Source organism: Odontomachus brunneus, unplaced genomic scaffold (assembly GCF_010583005.1).
Source record: "Odontomachus brunneus isolate Ranch 3 - 2012 unplaced genomic scaffold, Obru_v1 Obru_scaffold_074, whole genome shotgun sequence".
NCBI classification, from domain to species: Eukaryota; Metazoa; Arthropoda; class Insecta; order Hymenoptera; family Formicidae; genus Odontomachus; species Odontomachus brunneus.
The window spans coordinates 435176-458964 of NW_022639524.1; the positions used below are offsets into that span (position 1 = coordinate 435176).

Below are 23789 nucleotides of genomic sequence, written 5' to 3' on the forward strand. Positions count from 1 at the left end.
CCCCCCCCCCCCGTGTACCTGCTACATCGCACGATGTACAGGGTGTTGGTCGTAATTCAATTAGCCGAACCGGCTCGACTAATTCCGCGTTCATCGCTGGGCGAATTAAAGCAACGGCAGTCCATGGTGAGCCCTGCTCAAATCGAGTCGTGTCCATTGTGCGAACCGGTTTTCGCCGCGGTAACGATCGGATTCGCTCTTTCCTGACGTCGTCGGGCGCACGAGCAAGGATCATTAGACACGACGTCCGTAATGATTGCGTAACGTTACGCGTTACGTATGCAAGAGTGGCAGGTTATCTTTATGGCTACCGACATAACGAACATAACGAACGTATTTCCATCTTCCTATCTCGCTCCTCTTGCTCCTCCTCTCTCTCTCTCTCTCTCTCTCTCTCTCTCTCTCTCTCTCTCTCTTTCTGTCTCTTTCTGTCTCTTCCCCTTCTCGCTCCTTCTCATCCGTTCGATCGCACCGTGCTGCTGAATTCGAACGATCCGTCGTCGAGTAATCAAACGCGCGACCATTCTCGTTGCGCTCGCGAGAGCATTCCACGCGAAAGTGCCGGACATTTATAATGTGCGCGCGTTTCTCGCGCACGAAAACAGGTAGCCGGCGACGAGGCTCGCGCGGCGAACAAACACGCTGGGAATTGGAACTAATGAGAGCGACAATTTATCGGGATCCGCCGAGGAAGAAAAGCCACGCGCAGGAAATATATTTGCAGCCGGAGACCGACAGAGACCGACGTTTCCTGTTTCTCCCATTCTATCTCCCTCTCTCCCTCTTTCTCTCCCTATCTCAGCACGATTCCCGGCGAGTTTCCGCGAGGAAGCAAGGACGATGGGAATCCTCCATTTCTCCTTATCGGTCCACTTGCGCACAACGGCTTCATCACTCTCCTGCGGCTGATTTCTGTTCCTTTTACGTACGTCGAATATTATGAGGCATCAAGCGGAAAGATACGGAGAGCGCGGTAAACAGAGCGAAGAGGATAGAGAGCGCGGCATCGGGAGGTCGTATGTCGTCTCGCTAACGATCCTCTGAGACTCGGAACGTCGCTGCTTTATGGCGCGCGTCAACGCTCATCTATCCATCCGTCGAAATCGCGTTGAAATAAAATCGCGAGATCGATTCGCGCCGATCTCGATATATCAGCGCGCGCGCGAATCAAAGTTGCGTCGAGAGCCTGCCGATGTACTAAGTTCCTTTTCTAAAGTCCTCATACACTCGTTATTCACTAAGAGAAAAAATATCTGAAGGAAAAAATAAAAAATATTTATTTGGTGGGTACTGATAACATATTTAAATCTAAAAATTCTTAATCTAAAGATCTTAAATCTAAATTCCTCTATTTACTTTTCAAATTTCTTGAAGTAAAATTGCACTAAAAGAAAAAGAATAACCACCGAGTTACTTCGTTTGATGAAATATGAATAAACCAGAAAATTCCCGTTAAAGTTATCACAATTCTGTTCTAGTTGACCAGAACTCGCAACTCTGTTCGAGTTTTAACTAAAATAAAAATCTATATTTAACTTGAATGGGATTTTAGTAACTTCAACTAAGACTCCTGATTCGTCCATATTTCACCAGACGTTTGGTTAATCTAGTCGAACATTTTTTCCGTATAACACATTTTGAGTTTAATTTTTTTCCGTGTATATTTTTTCATTTAAAATATTTTATATTAAATATTTTATAAATATTTTAATAAATAATAATTTTAATAAATTTTTATAAATATTTATTTTATAAATATTTTATATTAAATATTTTATAAAAAATATTTTATATTACTATAAGTAAACACATGTTATCACAATACCCATCGGATAAATATTTCTTTTATTCCCTTTGACTGATCACTGTCAGTAAAAAAAAATCTCCCTAAGACATTTTTCCTCTCAGTGTTTACATTTTCAAGCGCTCGAGTGGCGCAACGACGTGCATTACCTCGTACGATAATCGGATAATGCCGCACGAGAATCCTGGATACTGCCCTCGCCGACGTTTCCCTTTCATTACCTTCCGGTATCGACATTGCAGCAAATCGTAGTTATGCAAAGGGAGGCGGAGGGGCAGCGAGAAGGACAGGAGACGGCCGCGAAGGGACTCGGAGGAAAGTCGAAGTGAGGGCCCCCCACGAGCCACGAGCGGGCCCAGCTCTCCGTGTGGTCCTCCGCTACGCCTCGCGGCGACCTCATCCCTCCTGCACTCATCCTCCCTCCTACTTCCCTCTTTCTCCTCCTCCTCCTTCTCTTCTTCTTCTTCTTCTTCTCGCCGGCGCTCTCTCCTCTCCTCGACGGGCATAAATCTCGGTAGGTTGCATTTATACTTAATGTTGCCAATATCCCGCTTGATCCCCTCTGCCGGCCCCGTGAACCCCCGCGCTTCACTTTACTCTCTTTATTAGCCGAGAGACCCACCACCCGGCAGGATCGAGCGCAGTACGACACGCCGCACTTGGGGTTCACCCGGTCAACCCCGGCCGCGGTCGGGGCGAATTTATCGTTCCCCCGGTAATGGATAGCCACGACGCCGTACGTCATCGGCGTCTCTCTCGTGTAAAGAGTTAGGCCAAGAATCCTCGGGAATCAAGCGCGCGCACGGTCGAATAGCCCACCGCGCTTTGCATGTGTGCATCTGTGTGTATGTTTGTGTGTCCGCCATATCGCCCGATATATCTGTCATGCGATTATATCGCGAGGAGCTGGCGCGCTCGTTGCACAGGCTACTTCGAGCGCGTGTTCGCGCGACTGTGGTCTCGGAGGTGGTCGAAAGAGGTCCCTCTCACACGGACAGAGAAACGTTTTCGCGAGGTAGGTGTAGACGCGACGAGTTGCGCGGCGGACCAAAGTCGCGATTAATCAAGGGCGTCTAAGACAATCGAACGGCATGACGAGGCGAGTATTCGACAATTATCGTGCTCGTTGGGAACCTCTCGAAAACTCAAACGCGACGTCATCCCGATTGATTGATACGTTTCGCGAGCGAGTCCCGACGTCTACCACCCAAGCCGAGATCGATCGGCTTAGTGCGCCTCGAATTAAATCGACGCCGCGGCGATCGAAGAAGGATGCGGGCAGGTACACATCCTGCTGCCTGCGCGCGGATTTAACGCCGCCGCGGTAATGGATGGCCGTTTATTGTGGACCATGACGTCGACGAGCAGCGAGCTTTATCGCGGCCGGATTATCCGGCCGCTTGTTCGCACGAGATTTAAAGTAGGAAATGATTATTTTCCATAGGGAATTTCAATTATTTGCGAATCATCTCTCCTGGCGCTTCTGAAGGATGCGACTGCGTATGTCGCACCCCGAGTCGAAATTCAGTTTCTATTTTCGATCTCAATGTCCCATTTAACACCCACTTTGGTACTCTGAAGCCCACATCAACCTTTTCCGACTCTATTTAACCTACTAGCTTGACCGAGAAGTCTTCTTCATCCTTAAATGACAAGGTGGAGTCAACTATGATTCCATTCAGTATATATTTTCCAATGCAATTCATTGAAACATTATGATATGTTTCCGCCAAAGTCACAGACACTAGAAAAATATCTTTATACAACAAAAAGATTTGTTAAATTGATGTTTATTTATCCCAATACCAATTTTAATATACAGAAAAGAAAATTACATTCAGAAATACTGAAAAAAATTTCCAAACAAAATTTCTGGTTAACCAGAATCTTGTCAACTTGAACAGAATTCTGGTTACTTCAACGGGAATTTTCTAGTTCATTCATATTTTTCATCAGATATTTGGTACTAACCCAACCAAATGTTTTTTCTATGTAGGATATATGACACTATTTTGTTGTTTATGATCCATAAATTTAACTTGTCGTTTGAGTTTAGCTACTAGTGATATTTGTGCGTTTTCTGCCGTTCAGCGGCACCAAGCAGAGCTTCAGTTTCCGCATGTATTGAACATACACTGATCCTTCGGAATATATAAATGTTCGAAGAAGTCGAAAGTAGGATTAAAATTTCGACTCGGGTCATGATGGCACCTCACCCCGTCCCAATACCAATTTTAATATACAGAAAAGAAAATTACATTCAAAAATACTGTACTGAAAAAAATTCCCAAACAAAATTTCTGGTTAACCAGAATCTTGTCAACTTGAACAGAATTCTGGTTACTTCAACGGGAATTTTCTAGTTCATTCATATTTTTCATCAGATATTTGGTACTAACCCAACCAAATGTTTTTTCCATGTAGGATATATGACACTATTTTGTTGTTTATGATCCATAAATTTAACTTGTCGTTTGAGTTTAGCTACTAGTGATATTTGTGCGTTTTCTGCCGTTCAGCGACATCAAGCAGAGCTTCAGTTTCCGCATGTATTGAACATACACTGATCCTTCGGAATATATAAATGTTCGAAGAGTACAGAAGTCGAAAGTAGGACTAAAATTTCGACTCAGGTCATGATGGCACCTCACCCCGTCCGTCGCTTTCGCTTGTTCGGCCTTGAACGAGCATCCTCTACCAGAGGGACTCACTTATCGAACTTCCTCGCAAACTGGTTGAGCGGTTCCTGGTCCAGAAATAGCCGGATCGCCGAAGCGCACCTGCCCCGATGACGCGAAGTATGTACCGTTCCTATACGCGCGCCCTTCGATGCTTTTATTTCCGACGCCCCGAGTCAGGTGATGGAGTGCGCGCGGCGTTTATCGGCCGGTTCGATTGGTGATAATGAAGTGCGTCGTAAATCATGCATGCGCGGCACCGAGAAAAAGTGAGACAGTGAGAGAGAAAGAGAGAGATGAGGGGCGAAAGAGCTTCCCCCGCCGTGTGATTATTGAGACGTTACTCGGTGATGCACGCTTGCTTAAGGTAGTTACGACGAGATCGATAATAATAACCTGTGATCGCCCATTAAGAGCACGTTTCCTCGTTTTTCTCCCCCTTTTCTTGTTCTGTTTGGCTTATACGCCGCGTGTAATCGATCGCTCGATTTGTCGCTCGAGCGCACTTCTCCTCGCTTCTCTCTCTCTCTCTCTCTCTTTCATCGAGCAATTTTTCCAGCTCTCTACCCGCGAATTAACGCTCACGAGCCGCGATCGCCGCGAGATTTCAGAAGATACACCTCGCTATCGAGCGCCGTTGAAAGCGTTGAGAATCGAGAGGGTGGTTCTCGCGTGTAACGTCAGGAGAAAAAGAGACAGAGAGAGACGGAGAGAAAGAAAGAGAAGCAGGAACGGGGGTGTATCGTGCGCTCGCTATCTACGAGCTCGCCGGGGCCGTTTTTCTGTCAATCTCCGCGTGATCCCTGTAATTTCCTGTCTAGAAAACCACGCCGTGGCTTTAATGCTCCATTGTCTCAGTCCGCCTTCCCTCCCTCCTCGCCGCTCGTCGACTGGAGACCGTACTACTCCCAGTCTACTCCCACTATTTTAACTATAAACAGCGGTTCTCATCGGCCGACGATAAAAATGGCGAGCGCCCGTGTTTTTCGCGAGCTCAAGTCGTCGTCGTTCTTGTCGTTCGACCGGCAGAATACCGCTTTCGCCGTCGCTTTATCATCTCCGACGGGGACCGACGCGTTAATTGAGCTCGGCACCGCTGATCCTCTCGTGTCTCGACATTGCGCACCGAGATTCTCGCGGCGATCTGCGCCTCATGTTGCTGACCTACTCGAGCGATTCGACCGCCAAACGGCGCCGTTACCGTTCACGGGCCGCGCGAGTTAAACGTGCGCTCCGCAAACGTGATTTCGCCGTTGGAAAACGAGCTTCGCCGTTCTCGTGATCCTTAATACCGTGCGCGCGCGCGCGCGCGGTCTCCTTTCCAGGAAGCATTTTACGACAAGCGCTCGGGATACAGACGTCGCTCGCTGTAAACGTGCGATGGATCCTCGGGACGGGACGAGAGATAAAGGCGATGGCTCGAGGGAGAGGAAGTGTCTGTAAAGAGCGCGAAGCCTCTAACGCCAAAGTCGTTACCAGGTAAAATGTGCCCTGGATCCTGGCGCGCGGTCACGGAGGAAATTTATCTCGTCGTTCCCGTATTGCGCGTCGCGGTAATTAATACGGCGCGAACAATAGTCGCGAAAAATGGCGAACGCGCTGAATCTCGCATTGTGTTTCCAGGACGGCGTAGGGCCACGGCGACTCGCGCGCCCGTGTATGTGTGTATGTGTGCGTGCGTGTGTGCGACACCGACGGGGTTGCGTTCAAACGGAGACAAAGTGGTCGGTGCGAAGCGCGCGCGGTTAAGCGGGGCCTCGGGCCCAGAAGAGGGTCGCGCCGGAGGCGGGCACGGTGAAGGGGAGGCATTGTGATGCGCCAGGAGATCGGTCACACGATAGACCCGGTCAAGGACGTGCTCCGCGTCGGGTTCCCAAGCGAGAGCAACACACTCTCCGCGTGCACGCACGTGTGCGTCTCCCTCTCCCTCCCCTCCGCCGTCCACTCCTCCCCCCGCATGGTCACCCCGTCCCCTTTCTCCACGTTGCCCGTTGTTACCGTTCGCGGGATGTCACGCTACTCTTCCAGGGTAAAGCGTGAATCAACCTTCCACGTCAGACCGACCTTTTTATCCCAAATTAGTGATATCAATTAATCCCACAACCCGTCTCTCCGAACTATCTTAACCACTTTATCTTACGATCCTTTTTACGATGTCAATATTAATTTTAAGTGTTGCAAAGAATACTGCCTCAGCCGACATTTGAATCTGGACCACTGCACTCGCGTCGACACTGTCAGACATCATTAACTTCTCATAAAGTTTAACGTTTGCATTAACAACCGCGATCGGTTCTCATTCGCCTTCCTTCTCTCACTTGGTAAATAAATAAATGACAATGAATAAATGATTAATAAATCCCCGTACACATCTTAATATTTGATGCAAGAACGTCGAAAATGAAACGACTGTTGGCTACTGAACGTTTTATCCTGCCTGTATGGAGGGTGAACTCGCTTTTTGTCGCGCCTTTAATTTCCCTTTTGATTAACTTGAGGGAGAGAGAAAGAGAGAGAGAGAGAGAGAGAGAGAGAGAGAGAGAGAGAGAGAGAGAGAGAGAAGGAGGGACAGAGATACCGATCGTCTCGTTCAGTCGGTGAAAAGTGAAATGGATGATTAGCCGCTCGCGATTGGCTGCCTCGTAATTGTCGCTCGCGCGTGTTTCGTAAGAGCGGCGCGGCGGTGCGGTTATGACGGCATTGTATGCGAAACACGTGCTGATACGCGATGGAAACGCGGCGCCGAAGCGCTTGCGAAATCAAATCGCTGATCGCGGGAGATGCCCATTGTTTTGGTGGATGCGGGTCAAACGAGGCGGCTCTCGGTTTCTGTTTCGTTCCCGCGGCGCGGATTCCGGTATTATATTATTATAAATACGTGGTGTGGAGTAACATCTCGCGGGGCAGACGGTCGCTCGCTCGCTCAGCGGCATCCCGCGTCGGGGAGCGCGGTGAAATTATTAATTGCAACTTTCAATTACTGACGCGCGATTGTTCAGCCGCGATAACGAAAGCGTGACTGGGCATTATAGCGACTTTGGGGCCTCGGCCCCGAGCGCGCGCTTTGCGAAATCCGCGAGAGAGATCCTATCGCCATCGACGTCCAGTAAATCGGTGTCACTCGTAGCGTGGCTGCCATTCGTGCCGGTTAACGCAATTAGACGGCCGGTGTGGTGGTAGCACGCGCGGCCCCGCAATCCACAGCGCGGTTAGGGCGGGCGTGTTATGTACACTTTCGCCACACAACGTGCGCAACCTCGTCTGACCTCCTCTCTTCCTCCCTCCCACGTGGGGCTCCCTCCGCCGCGCCGTCTCCCCCGTATCGATCAAGGCATCGCGGCGTGATTTATCACGGATGCACTCGGAAAAAATGTATCAGTTGGCCTCGGGACACTCTTTGGTTATTCGCGAGTGTTTCGCACACCGACTGGCATTAATATTCGCTAGGCAGGATTTTTCGATCACATCCATCGTGTCTGTGCATTTCGGTTTATCACGACTGCTGACTATTCAACGAAGCGGCAAGGATATATCGAATGACACTTTTCTTTTTATGCGCGATTTTATGTTTTACGTTGCAAATATAACACTTATATATACTTTTACATATATACGTATATATATGTTTGTATAAATGTTTTTGTTATTGGCTGTGTGAGAAGACTTGTCCCATAGTACTGAATAAATAACGCGTCTTAATGATAATAATATTAATAATAATATCACTACTTGTAAATAATATTTGAGATGTCACATTTTGTTGAACAACCGCCAGTCATGATGCATGAATATGTTGGCATTACATGAAAGTGATTAAAAAATTCTAATTAATCTATCAAGCCGCTATACACGCTAAGAGAAAGAGAGAAAACATTATATTCTTCCTCATATAAATTTTTTAAATTTTACTATGTTTCTAATAGTGCGAGAATAGACTATTAAGTAAAGTCTATCTTGCTAAAGGATATAGTAAATTTCGCTAAAAATAGCAAAATTTTAAATAGCAATTTAAATCCCTTTAAGTATATATAAATAGCACATAATATAATAAAATATATATTGCAAAATTCATTTTCCGGTTACGAAATACTGTGGCAATTTTTACTGCAAAATTCTCCCCGTGTAGATGTAAGGCTGCGTTATCCCGTTTGCATGTACTCTCTCTTTCTCATAGAATGAAAGGGAGATCCTTCTCTGCGAAGCGGGTCACTTGACGTTGTTTCGATGCATCGGCGAAATTCCGGCTGCGCGGCGAAAGTCGCTTCTCGCGCGAACGGCTTCCGGAAGTTCGCCGCACGTTCGACGGTCGGCGTGAGGCGAGGTCGACCGGGACGAGTCGGTCGCAGGTGCACAGGTGCATCCTCCCCCCGTGGTCGTTGTACCTCCGGCCGGTTCCCCACGGCCTGTGCCGGCGGGTCGATTTGACCTCTCGCTTCCTGCAATTTGGCGTTCTTGAAAATCAATGTGGGCAGAGCTATCTCGCGGTTCCCATCGTGGCGGCGGCTTCGGTTTCGTTCAGCCTTCCCTTCGTGTGTGTCTCTCTCTCTCTCTCTCTCTCTCTCTCTCTCTCTCTCTCTCTCTGTTTCGTTCTCTTTCTCTCCTTTCTACTCCTCCTGCTGAGAAACCGTAAAACGAGGAGCGACGAGAGGAAATCGACGTTGCACCACGCTTAATGTCCCTTTTGTTTAAGACACCATAACGCGAGACCTTCGTCCGCGCTTCTTTAGCAACCGCGGAAGAAAATATCACCCGCGATCTCTCGCGACATGGGTTGCAGCAGCAGCGCGCAAACGCCGAGGATCCGGCACGGAGTCGAGCGCCGAACTCTCGTGCGGAAGGTCGGCCGCGCGAGAGCCGCGGAATCGTTACGAATCGTTCGCGGGTCAATCGGTCGTGCGCTGTCCTCTTCCCTCTTTGTCTCTCTCGCGCGCGTGCGTTCCGGTCCCGCTCCCGGTCGGCGGCTCGTCACTTCCTTTTCCGAGTAGCGGCCGCTGCGCGAACGATTGCGAAAGAAGATTTGCGCAGTTGCGCCTCTCCCTGGGAACGTCTTGTGAAATCGATGTCGCGCGATAGCGCTCGAGATAAGCGCTCGCGCACACGTGTTTATTATATGGTGATCACGGCGATGATTGCTCACACTCGGTGTTTTCGCGAGGTGCGCGCGTGCGAGGGAGAAGCATCTGGCGTCGTGAGAAAGCGCGCGCTGCATTAATTGCATTTTGCAATTGGCGGGAGAGCGCGCGCGAGCGTTTTGCGCCGAGCCGGGCCGGGCAATTTTCATTCGGTTCCGTTGCGCCGGACGTCGGAGCTCGATTATTAATTGAGTTGCTCGATCGTACGGAAGGCTACTTAACAGTCGTTCCCGCCGGTACTTGTTTATCGAGTCCGAAGCGGGTCGTTTCGGTGGTTGGCGGTAGACCGGAGAGGGTCGGTCGAGGAATATTAATGGAATATCTCGAGTGTGCCCGAAGCGCGCGAGAGCCGCGCGCACACGTTTTTGATCGACATCCGGCCGGGATTGCGCCAGATATTGATTTCCCGGGGCCATTGTCTCGATACTGAGCCACCCGCAGAAGATAAATCGAAGTGGATGTTGCATCTGCCCCCCGGCCGCCGGGCGAGGGGCCAATAAATCCGTTCGCGCCGGCTTACGCAACAGGTGGATGTCCTTTTTGCGGAAGGATTCCCATTTCTTTTGCCCATTCGCCGCGACGAGTCATCGGCGTCATTCTTCGAAACGAGCGGACCAACAATAAATGAAATAACTCTGGCGATTCCACGCGTGATCTCCATCAATCTCTTGTCCGTTTCGACCAACCGTCCCAGAACGGTCACACCAGATGTCTAAAATCTGCCTCAGAGCTATTTGTTGTAAAGTGCTACAACAAGTAGAATGGCTTTCAGTCCTCTCTATCTTTCAGACATTCATGTCGTGTGGGATTTCATGACTGAAAATACTGTCGTTCGTAAATTGGGTCTCTTATTATCAGAATTGTTGAGAAATTGTTGAGACTATTATGAGACTTTTCCCGATTCCCTTCGCTTCGATCGTTGTCATCACAAGATATCGTTCGCGTTTTAGCGCTAGAATTACCGATAATTCACAACCTGTCAAATCGGTCGTAATGACAGGTTTTTGAAAAGATAAATTTGAATAATTTTAACAATAAATTGCAAACCTCATTTAGACTCCTTTGGTGCTTCTAATGTTCATCACGGACGCGCGGCTCAAATTCACTTTCTTTCCGGACTGCTGCAAGGTGGATAACAGCGCCCCATGTGAGACAATCCAGCGGGCAAAGTGAGCCACTTTCGATGGTCTCTCGCGCTCAGTCGTGAGCACACGCATGTTCGCTGACGCTGGTAGCGAGCAAAGCGAGTCGTCGTCATCGTCGTCGTCGTCGTCGTCGGCGGCGGCGGCGGCGACGGCGCAAACAATGGGGGCCGCGGGAGCGCAGACAAGGACGATCCCACGTCGCCCCGTCGCCGCTGTATCCCTGAGTTCCTCGCGATAGGTGCGTTTCAGATGCGAGCCGATTTCATTACGGTCTTCCTCCCCGTCCCGACTCGGCTCGCTCGCCGGCCTATCTTTCAGGCTCGATCACGCACCGTGGGAGAGGTCGGGTGAGGCCGCGCTGATACCGAGAGTGAGATTACGGAATATGGAAAAGAAGGCACCTCTTCCCTTCGGCCTCTCCTCGCAGGATACGCGCGTCTCTCTACTTTTCTACACTTGGCCCTGGAAGCGCGCGTGCGCCGCTTTACTTCGCTCGCTCTATGCGAAGAGGGCGCTTAACTTCGGCCGTTAAACGGTTCGAACGCTTAAGACGGGGAACGTGGGAACGTGTCACTTGGGCGTCTTCAGGAGGCGGCCATGCGTCGAATGCAATGATATTACTCGAATGTGATGCGAGAGATGCACAGATCTCGGCGCCGTGTTATCCGGGTCGGACGTAAAGCGCCGGTATTACGTCCGCCGTGCGCGCAAGTTTAAGGACGTGCTTGGCCGCGCAACGAGGCGCGCATATCCACCCAAGTTCGCCGGTTAGACTGTAAAACGAAGGGGGAAGTAATAGCGATATTTGCGCGGGCCGATTCGCGATAACCTCCGCATGCGAGATGCGTATAATGCCGCGAAGTTACGATTCCCGCGCGAACGCGGCCGCAGAGTATCACGGAGTATTGTGGAGGATTTCGATTCGATCTTTCCCTCTCTTTTTTGCGCTCTCTCTCTCTCTCTCTCTCTCTCTCTCTCTCTGTTTCATTCTCCCTTAGTCGATACCTGTTTACATTGATACCATTTTCTGAACCTTGAACCGTCATTTACGCGCGATCGCGAGCCGCCCTTTCTCCCATACGCGCGCACAGCTGCGCTATCGTCCCATAAACTATTATGCTAATGACAATGTTAATCGGGTGAAGTCAGCATCCTCGACGGCGAGACCCAGTGCGATATCGGGTACACGGCGAGTGTAGCTCGCGCGCGTGCACCGACAATGAAAAACGCACGATCGTTTCTCTCTCACGCTGACGTTCCTTTTAAAGTCGCTGCGAAGCGCACAGCCGTCGCACGAGACGATCGTCGGCTCAATTAGCGGCTCGAGTCTATCGATATCCATTCTGAAATTCGCCCGGCACTGTTAATTACGATTGTTATTCCCGAGTGCGCCATCGGTTAGCAATCCGATACAACCGGTCGTCGGTGGAATATGAAACGCGCGTTTTACGATTGCTACGAGCGGGAATGGAAATCGCGGCGGTGAGCTCGCGGCGAGAAGTTTCGAGATGCCGGATAACGCGGAACGTCATGAACGTCATTACTTAACGAGTGTGCTTTGTATGGTAGCCGTTAGAGAGCCTCACAGGGAGAGAATGGCAAATTCGATCACGTGAACGAATCTCTGACTGGTCCCGGGTGCCGGAAACCCTTGTGTAGAGATACACAGGTTTGATTTAGATAAGAAAAGCCTGCTCGTGCTGTAACAATCGGGTCTTCGTAGGTAACAAGGAATATCGGAGCTACACGAAAAAAATCTTGATTGGTGCAACCGAATAAGAACCAACTGAAAATTAGATGATCAGATATCTCTGTTATGAAAACTAATATTAAAACTATTTTAAAAAATTATTATTATAAATATAATTATTATAAAACTATTATTATAAAACTATTTCCGTTGTCGCAACCAAAAATATTCGTCTGAACGTTCAGCGACATCAGAACTCAGTTGAAGCAACTTTTGACTATACAGAACTATTGACTATATAGAAGCTTCATAAAAGAATTTTTCTATTTCTACAACTGAGTTTTTTTTCGTCTGATCTCTGCAACCGAAAATTCGGTTGCACCAACGGAACTGTTTTTTTTCGTGTAGATGTCCCATATTTCAGAATCTCGAAGTTACAATTTCTCAGACAACTAATCGTTACGGCAGACTATACAAACATGATAAAAGCAGCCTTCTTCTGTAGCCATCCGAAGTGCGTGACCCATTGAGCTTCCCGGATCGATGAAAAAGCTAAATTAAAGGTCGCGCGAGGGGCGTTACGCCCACGTGGGACCAGTTCGCAGAGGATCCGAGTTCGGCTCGCTCGTCCATACGTATTTCCTGGCACACACAATGACGATGTAATGACGCTCGTTAATGCGCATTTTCGGCTGGCGTACGTCGATTTGATACGCGTGCAGCTTCCTGCGTGTCGCTTCGACGGCTCCACCTCGATCTTCCTGACGCCAGACACTCTTGTCATTAGTCTTCGCTCGAAAAGCAGTCTGGACAAGGTGGCCGTCTGTTCAGTCGGACTGGACGGCCACTTGTGTCTGGTAGTCCCGCCCGATCGTAGCAAAAAGCGGATGAATTTAGCGCGTAACGACGTAACAACAACATCTTCCGCTAATGGGAGTTTCTGTATATAGGATGTTTGGATTTAGGTGCCTACAAGCGTGTTCGTTTGCAGGTACACGCAAAGAATGATTTAGTAATATCAGTTAAATCACAATGTGGATTGTCCAAGCCTGACTGAAAAGCTAGTCGTTTTTCTGTCATTCCTAAGGGTCGGCTGGAAATGCATTCGCTGTGAAATATAAATTTGTTAGCTGAAATTAAAAGCACACATTCGAATAACTAAGTTGTTACTAAATATCTTACGCGCGTGTATCTTGGGCATTCGATTCTGTAAAAGAAAGGTTGCCTTAAGGCCAAATCATACTAATGATTAGCGATAGATGATTGACGATTGAAGATTGGAACTTGACCAATTGGAACAAAGCAAACCAAGGCTGAAGCTTGTTGATTCGTTAAAATCTAATCTTTAATTGTCAATCGTCAATCGCCAATCGCTAGTGTGATTTGGCCTTTACAAAGCTCGAATCAGGATTGACACATCACGCGCATTGATTGACTAATGTTCTTCCATTAATATCTTGATAATTACAAAATAGTAGTTTACAAAAAGGTATTTCTTAGTTTAACGAGTTCTATCTGTACATGAACGGTCGGACACCGAAACTTAAACATCTTATATACATGAAGCAGTCAATCTTGCTGCCAACAGTTCGGTGACGCTCAAATCCTTGCTATTGCATGACACGTAGACGAGTCGGACGATCCACATGACTAAGACGACACGTTCATGTGATCCCACACAGTGCAGCAATTAAAAATAAATAGAATAGAAAAAACAGCAATCTGTAAATGTAAAATAGAATGTCTGTCTGTCTGTATGTCCTCTATAAACTTCTAAAACTCTTAGACTGATCTGAACCAAATGTTGCATAGCTGCTTTCTAGGACCTTGCGAAACATATAGATTACCATAAAATCTAAACACCCCATCCTTTCCCCTGATTTTATCCCTCTGATACTTTGTGATAACCCAGTAGTCTAAGCTATTTGAGAATAATTTCCACGTGCCATTTGCACACACAGATGCGCGCGCTTGATGTGTCTCTCATAGAGAGACACCAATTGCAAATTTTTATGATTATAAATCGCATCGCCTTCACACACGCGAGATTCGCGTCATTTCGTCGTCTCGTGTTAATTTTGCTGCAGATTTCATTTCCACCGTGTTCGCGGCGAAATTCAAAGTCACCGAAGTCGGGCCGGTCTCGATCCCCGATGAAGACGCGGATTGTTTTCGCGCGCGCGCGCGCCGCTTCGACTCACCTTTCTCCACGAGGCACGATAAACTTAGATAGAAAAAACAGCAATCTGTAAATGTAAAATAGAATGTCTGTCTGTCTGTATGTCCTCTATAAACTTCTAAAACTCTTAGACTGATCTGAACCAAATGTTGCATAGCTGCTTTCTAGGACCTTGCGAAACATATAGATTACCATAAAATCTAAACACCCCATCCTTTCCCCTGATTTTATCCCTCTGATACTTTGTGATAACCCAGTAGTCTAAGCTATTTGAGAATAATTTCCACGTGCCATTTGCACACACAGATGCGCGCGCTTGATGTGTCTCTCATAGAGAGACACCAATTGCAAATTTTTATGATTATAAATCGCATGGCCTTTACACACGCGAGATTTCGTCGTCTCGTGTTAATTTTGCTGCAGATTTCATTTCCACCGTGTTCGCGGCGAAACTCAAAGTCACCGAAGTCGGGCCGGTCTCGATCCCCGATGAAGACGCGAATTGTTTTCGCGCGCGCGCGCCGCTTCGACTCGCCTTTCGCCACGAGGCACGATAAACTTCTCATTCACAACGGGCGACAGGAACGAATCCACGTGTCCGTGGCGGGCCGCGTGAGCTCTCGTCTCGCCTCTTACGGCGCTGCTGATCCGAGAAACGATTTCTCGGTCTGCGGAGCCGGCACGCGGACCAGAAAGTCATACGGTCGCCGATCGGACCGCACGACTTTGCGCCGCACGCGCTCTCGACCTGCATCCCATTACGAATAAATTATCGTTCATACGCCGTCTGTCGACGTGCCGTGCCCGGCTCGACGGCTCCGCAAGAGTCAGTCAAAGTGCAACCATGGCCCGCCCAATGAGATAGAAGCCGATCGGCTTCCGTGCGCTTCGTGACCGAGCCGAGAACGGAGCTTCATTCGCGTTCGAAAGGACGTCAATACAGTTTTAGAAACTAAAGAATCAAAATTCTCCGATCCGCAGGGAGAGTACGATGATCGAGAAAGTGCCACGAAATTTATGCGATGTCACATATATTGTGTATTTAATCAATATAAATGACAAACAGAATTTCTGTCTGACCTGTTTGTAAAATTTAGCAAGAAAGTTTCTCTCTGTGGCGCCCATCCAAGTTAAGGTCAGTTGCACTTCTCATAAAAGTGACTGTAGTAGACAAGGAAGACTAACGACGAGAGAATCCATATCGCAGATATGGTTACAATTTTCTAGCAGATACGAAAAATAACAGCGATGAATTTTCACTGCGACACTTAAAGTTCTGCCTGAACCAGGGAAACATATTCTTGAGAAGGGAGGTGTTTCGATTCCTAAACGTGCGAGGAGGTTTAGATTATCACGTCGAAGATACGGGAAGGTACGATTGCTCATCGATAAGTGCACTCTCACGAGAGGAGACTCGTTTGCGTCGCGCGTGCTTTTTTGACTCGGATCAGCCGGCGCGAAGCGAATCTATCTCGTAGCTTCCTCTTCTTCTCGGCGCTTCCATCACGGCCAAGATAGAGAACGGAGCGAATGGCGAGGGGACGCGCGGTGTTTTCACTGTGTATTTACGGAAATTACGGAGCCCGCGGGCTGCTACTTTTCTGCCGACAGTGATTCGTATACTGCTACGGCCGCCGGGGGAGCGATTACAGCTCTCTTGCACTTCTAAGAACCGTTGTCCCTAAGGTCCCGAGACCTTCGCGAGTTGCTGCTTCTTATCGCGAACCCCGGGCTACACGCCTTCCTGGACTGCGACTTCCTCAAAACGCGATGGCGGAGCGCGAGCAATTAGGTGGTGAACGATCGTCCGGAACGATAGTCCCTCACCTCCGCGGACACTTTGCGTTCGCTCCGTCCCATAATTCATATCTCGCCGCGGATGTGTTACCGTCTCACACGAACCTTCGCAATTCGCATTTGCGCGCCCCCAACTGACCATGTCTAGAAAGTGCAAGACAATTCAGCCACATAACCGCACACACAGCTATGTTGCACATATAACGACGTAATTGCCGTGCTGCAGATTTTGATAACGCTCACCGCATTACTCCGTCCATGGGAGGAGAAGTCGTGTGCGGCTTGTTAGACGCCGAGCGCCCGGACGTCGATTGTTACGGCCGCTTAAAATCGGTTGCTCACTACGTTACATCGATTTCCATTTTGTGGCGCAAGTCACACGTCGCGTGCACGAGGTATAATAATTCCGCGCCGAGGTGAACGCGAGAGCGAAGGGACCGCCGTGGTTGTAGAGTGCACAACGTACACCTTAATGGGCTACCACGGGCGATGATCCTTAAATGGACAGTCGAATATGGGTCGCGAGAGAATCAGGATTGTCAAAGCGGGAATGCCATTTGTACGCGCCACGAGTGCCTCGTTAAGAGAATCCGTGCGCGACCACGAACAACACGGCACTGCCACGCACGCCACTCCCGCGAGAGGCCTTATTATCCGCGGCTTATAAATATCCTTTAATAGTTCGTTATTCCTTCCTCCCGAGGCTCACATGCCGAGGATGCTAACGACCGTCGTCTCGTCGATCTCTCGCTGACGGAGAGAGATCCATCCGTTAGAGCCGCGGCGGGTTCGCAAGACGAGCAAGCGTTGCAGCGGAGACGCGAGAGACCATTTTCGCAGAACATACACTGAGAGGAAAATGTATGATATTTGGAACTATAATGACACAGCAAAAAGATTATAGTTAGGAATATCATTTTTATAGTAAATGTCACCATAATGTTTGTAATATTTACAATATAAGCATAGTATAACTGACTCATGTAAAACTTTTACCAAGAATTATAATTATTTGAAATAAAAAACATAGGTAGAAAATATTAAATGGTAAGAGAAATTAACTATTTTGTATAGTCAATACAATTGGAATATTTGGAAAATATGGGTACATGTAACTATATCGTGCTTTACTATACACACACTGAGAGAAAAATTATCTTAAAATCAACAAATATTTCCTTGGTGGATGCCATTAACATATTTATTTAAATCTACATTCTCTTGACTTAAATCAAGTATTGTTTATTTAAATCAAGTAAACAATATTTGATTTAAGTAAAGAGAATGTAGATTTAAGTAAATATGTTAATGGCACCCACCAAGGAAATATTTGTTGATTTTAAGATAATTTTTCTCTCAGAGTAATAAGATGGTGACTATAAATCTGTGTTCATTCTGCTATATCTTCATGTTTAGATGAACTATAATTATATGTTTGAGGCCAAAACGAACTATAAAATATAGTGAAATTATAGTTATTCCAACTATTTTTTTCTTTTAGTGTAGCAGCCCCGTTCTGGACGCTTATTAAACGTTCAATATGCCTTTCTGATTTTCAAACTACAGCAGCGTTATACGTGACATTCATATAAGAAAAACGGAACTTGCAACTAAAATAGTGTATTACGCGTCCAGAATAAGTCCTATTTTGGATTCATATCAAACGTAAAATGTCTTTCTGCACTAAGAAAAAAATATTTGGTATTCGTAACTACAATCGCAAAAAAAAATGATTACTATGAATTATGGCCGAGGAAACTATTTTTTATTAAATTCTACTATAATATTAGTGATAATAACCTTATATCCATGTTACTACTATTATTAGCGTGTTAGAACAACCAGAAAATATGATTGAGGCCAAAAATAACCATAAATGTAGTTAGATCAATTATTTTTTTTTTCTCAGTGTGATTCTTAAGTAGACACAAGATTATATGTGACGGTTATGTGAGAAAATAGAATTTGTAACTAGAAAGACGTATTTAGCGTTCATTATGTGCGTTCAGAAAAGGTTCATTGGCCTTATTCTGAGCTCGTATCGAACACTAAATATACATTTCTGGTTCTCAAGCTGAAACAACGTCACTCATGACACTCGTATAAGAAAAACAGAATGTGGAGTTAAAATAGTAATACTTAATGCTCGTTATGTGCACTGAGAGAAAAATGTGTGATATTTGGAACTATAATGGCATAGTAAAAAGATTAGCGTGTTAGAACAACCAGAAAATATGATTGAGGCCAAAAATAACCATAAATGTAGTTAGATCAATTATTTTTTTTTCTCAGTGTGATTCTTAAGTAGACAAGATTATATGTGACGGTTATGTGAGAAAATAGAATTTGTAACTAAAAAGACGTATTTAGCGTTCACTATGTGCGTTCAGAAAAGGTTCATTGGCCTTATTCTGAGCTCGTATCGAACACTAAATATATATTTCTGGTTCTCAAGCTGAAACAACGTCACTCATGACACTCGTATAAGAAAAACAGAATGTGGAGTTAAAATAGTAATACTTAATCGTTATGTGCACTGAGAGAAAAATGTGTGATATTTGGAACTATAATTGCATAGTAAAAAGATTATAGTTAGAAATATAATTTTTATAGTAAATGTTACCATATTATTTGTAATATTTACAATATAAGCATAGTATAATTGACCCGTATAAAATATTTACCAAGAATTATAATTATTTGAAATAAAAAATATAGTAAGGTAGCAAATATTGAATGGTAAGAGAAATTAACTATTTTATATAGTTAATACAATTGGAATATTTGGCAAATATAGGTACATGTAACTATATTCCCAAAAGGTGCTTTACCATATATATAAAGAGTAATAAGATGGTGACTATGAATCTGTGTTCATTCTACTATATCTTCATGTTTAGATGAACTATAAATATATGTTTGAGGCCAAAACGAACTATAAAATATAGTGAGATTATAGTTATTCCAACTATTTTTTTCTCTCAGTGTGTTCAGAAAATAAGGCTCCAGATCGGCACGCCGGAACGTTCTTGTTCCGTTGTGTCGTGATCTCCGTAGTACCACGACTCAGCGCCGTTCGGATAATGGAAAATCGAATAAAGCGAATCCGCCGACGATTACGCCGGGCGTGTCTTCCTCGTTCCCGGCAACGAGCGTACGCACCGGTATTCGCCCGTTCGACGCGGAAGGCGAATCGAGATGTGACGCGAATTTGCGCCAGTCCGTAATAACCGCGAACGCGCGCGTGTAACGCGAACCAACACCTCCGTGTTATCTCGGATCTCCGCGTGTAGAATAACAAATATAACATTACGGGAATATAGTAAACGCGTTTCCTTCCTCCTTCCATCTCTCTTCCTCTCTCGCTTCTCATGTTCAACTACGCTGAGTGACCCCCGAGGTTGATGCATGAGCTCGGCGAAACGCGCCGATCGATCTCGCGGAATCGGCGGCGATCCTACCGATTCCACTTCCACGCGTAACACGCCTGAATCATCCGCGCCCGGGAGAAAGAGGGAGATATTAATTAGCTTTACCGTTACGAGACGGCCGGCGCGTGATCCTGGCGGGCGACAGGCGAGACCGGCAATGGCGATTATTAGATAACGAGGAAGCAACGGCGGCGGCGGCGGCAGCAACGGCAGCAGCATCATCATCATCGCACTGCGTACAGGTGCGTCTTAGAGCGTGCCTTGTAGCCGGGCATAAAATCGATCGTACGCGTTGCCGCGTTACCGTGAGGGGGCATCTCATGCCGCGGAAGCACGTCGATCGCGCTCGTTATCGCGTGGACAGCACTCGATCGAGCCGAAACATTATCGGGAAGATCACCGTTGTCGCGGATCAGGCGCGGTGGGATCTCTACGGCGTAAAAAAGGGAGAGACAGACCAGAGGAAAGAGAGAAAGAGACAAAGAATGAGACCAACGCGGGACGAGAGGGGACAGATAAGGCAGATTGCATATCTCGCGCACGGTCCCCCGGCAACCGGACTCTAGAAACGGGAACGGGCCGTATCCGCTAGGTAAAGGCGCGGCGAGCGTGTAACAGCCGGCCTTAAAGCCCGGAAGAAGGTTCGTCGGGATCGAGCGTTCAATATCGTCGATAGTAAAATTGCACGGGCGCCATACCGGCGCGCATTATAGATCGGCCAGTATGTACACTGGTAGTCCGTACACCGCTGGGCGCATCAGGTTCATTAAGATCTCCATCGCGCTCGGGTTGAGGGCCGAGCGGTCGGGATGGTTCTCGATCGCCGTGCCGATTATGCAAACGCTGTCAAAACAATCGAATGTGTGTGTGTGTGTGTAATCCTTTTTGGATGTCAGACACCAAGTAGGGGTCTGTTAGGTCAGACCTGTTTAACGAGTTGCTCAATTAACGTTAGAACCACCGACGACTAACGACCTATTTCCATCGGAGCGGTCAAAGTAACAGGTGTCTGGGAAAGTGCGTATTGCGAGGGGAAAAATGCACTTGTTCTCGCTATTTTTGTTCCATGTCGATATTAAAAATATAAAATGCATCATAAATGCGTTATAAATTTGAGCGATTTTTACAAGAAATTATAAATGCGTCATCTTGACTGCTTTAGTGCAGACAGAAAAGCATTCTACTGCTAAGAAGAATGATTGTATATTCACTTTATTTTTCTTCTTTCAAGAAGTGGTTATCTTCAAAGAATGTTTCTTTGATAATAATTCTAAGATATACTCACAAATTTGAGAAAAGCTCATTATCATGCATTTAAGAGAAGAACTGATTCTCTTTATAAGAATATTGCGAAACTGTATATCGTAGAAAGGATTGGTTCGATTCTATGTAAACGCAAGAATTTTGCTTGAATTTAATATTCTTCATTGAAACTCACTAGGATTCAGAATGTATTTCGAATAAATGCGATGAGCTTATGATAGTTCACTTGCGAATATATTTGCGGATATATAAACTTACGAGATACTTGAAACAATTAAGCATTTTCTTCAATGCAGGATATATTTTTTTGTGTGTAGTCCTAGTACTGAAGATGATTTTGACGTAGTTCTCGATTTTCTTCTCAACGCCCGACCGATGTTCGATATGTGCGATTCAAATATGCGTCCCGCTGTGTTATTGAAATCGACGATAGAGTTCACGTGCATGCCTCATTAAGTGGCGCTTGTGTAATTATCGGCTTTCTTCATCGCATATCCCGACGTTCATCTGTCTGTCCGTCTCATTTCAGATCGATCGGCGATCGACCTCCTCGGTGGACCGGATTCCACGACGGGGCAGAGCCAAGCAAATTATACTCGGCAGGATCCACGAGAAATGCCAAATTGTAGCTCGCGGGCAACCCTGACCTGGGTTAACCAGTAGCCAGCCGGCCATCTCTCTTTCTCTTTTCCCTCTCTCCTCCGCCGAACCGACCTTTCCTCGGCAGAAGCACCTGCACCGGCGGACTCGCGTCGTGCAAAGGGAAACGACGAGCTTGGCACTTTCGCCGAACGACTGACACAAGAGAGAGAGAGAGAGAGAGAGAGAGAGAGAGAGAGAAAGATGATACCCGCGCCCGCGAACGACACGAATCCAACAGACTTCTCTCAATGTCTCCGCTCTTACGGTACGCGACTTGTGTAATGCACGTTCCAATGCACGCGTACGTCTTATCTTATTAGACTTCCGTCCCCGTGAATGGGGACTCTAAGTAACTGTAAATTCCGTCGCGGACGTTGGGAAAACGCGCACGCCGCGCAGAATGGGATCAGCTCGCTCCGCACGTAAGCGCGGCCCGGCTACATACGCGTGTATAAACCCGTACACGGGCGGGAAAAAAATCGATATCCTATCCACGCCACGTATACCGAACGTCGCCGATAAGACGGCCGCTTCTCCAGATATCGAGCGAAACTTCGCGGGCCGACCTGGAGAGCAGGAGCCGGCACGGGAGAGCGGACACTTCGGAGACCCGCACCGGTCCCGCTTAAGAGGTCAGCCGTACCCTGTACCCCTCGAGGCCCTGCGCGTCCCTGTCCCCCGGGGCAAGGACGCCCACAGTTCCCTCACCTCCGCCGACATCTGCTCGGTCGCTCGCGCTGGTCGCTGCTCCTGCCACCGCGCGCTCGTGCAGGCCAGCGGCACCAGCACGAGAGCACCGGCACCGCCGTGTGCAGCCTGTTGCAGCTCTCTCGCTCTTTTTCTCTCTCTCTCTCTCTCTCTCTCTCTCCCCTTTCCTCTATCCCGCGCATTCTCTCTCTCTCTTCCTCTCTCCCCGAAGAATTCGCGCATTCCGCTATCCACGCGGCATTACCGGCAACAAGAGCAACGCGATCGACGACTAATGCTACCTACGCGCTCTCCTCCTCGTGTCCTCCCTCGGCCTCCGCCCGCTGTCTCCCCCTCTCCCTCGCCCCTCGGTCTCGCGTTGCACGCACACATACATGCGGCACATCTCTTCCCTGTGCCTACCTGGACCCGCGGCACGCCGCAGCGGGCCCAAGTCGCGCGCGAGAACACACACACACACACATAGTCAAGCACACGCGTGTCCGAACCGGACACACCACCGGGGAATTACGAGTAACGCGATACACCCGTGGCCGCGCGCTGCTGCGGGCGTGCAAAAAGAAAAGCGGCAGAAGCGTATCAGCAACGCTTCGCGCGCGCGCGCGCGCGCACGCCGACGGCGTATAACTGCAGGCGCGGTGAGGTCATCCGGGTCGGCCCGGACGCGGAAAGGAAGGTCGTTGCAACTTTGTTTCTTCTGCTGCCGACTAGCCAACCGGCTGGTCGGGAATCGATAGCTAGATGCTGCTACCTCTGCCTCTCTCTCTTTATCTATCCATCCATCGATCTCTCTCTCTCTCTCTCTCTCTCTCTCTCTCTCTCTCTCTCTCTCTCTCTCCCTCGTGCCCTTTTTCTCCGCCCGTAATGTCCATCGCGCGCCGACACGCCATAAATTAGGTAATTTTATCTGCGCCACCCTCGCGGTTGAGCGCGAGTAAAAGTTCGCCGGGGTAATGCCGCGCACGCCGACATGGCAGGAGAGATTCGGCCGGGGTGATGGATTTACGCGCGTTTCGCCCTTTTGTTGCGCGGGACCGAGAGGCCCCGCCAACAGGTGGAGGAGCGAGCGTGGCTCGCCGCCGCGGACGCTAATGAGAACGGACGGGAGCATCGCCGGCGAGCTCGCGCAAGGGCGTGTTCGCCGGCGGGGTCATCCGGATCGGCTGGAAGCGGAAAGGCAGGTCGTTGGCTTTTTGTCCGGTGCGCAATATCCATTGACCGACGCGTCGTAGATTAAGTAATTTTATCCACGCGCAAGCACGCTCTCTCTCTCTCTCTCTCTCTCTCTCTCTCTCTCTCTCTCTCTCTCTCTCTCTCTCT

The 23789-nt window shown here is 47.8% G+C and overlaps 1 protein-coding gene across 4 annotated transcripts in view; it reads right to left on the reverse strand.

Moving 5' to 3' along the window:
- LOC116847115 (loricrin) overlaps positions 1-23789 on the reverse strand; it is a 233164-nt gene that overhangs the window by 84417 nt on the left and 124958 nt on the right. Inside the window, exon 1 of one of the 4 annotated variants that reach the window (XM_032821768.1) lies at positions 19962-20444. The exons of the other annotated variants lie outside the window; for them this stretch is intronic. Coding sequence (XP_032677659.1) covers positions 19962-20178 — 217 coding nt within the window. The 5' untranslated portion in view covers positions 20179-20444. Of the gene's footprint in view, positions 1-19961; positions 20445-23789 lie in introns of those variants that run through there. 4 annotated transcript variants of the gene reach the window in all.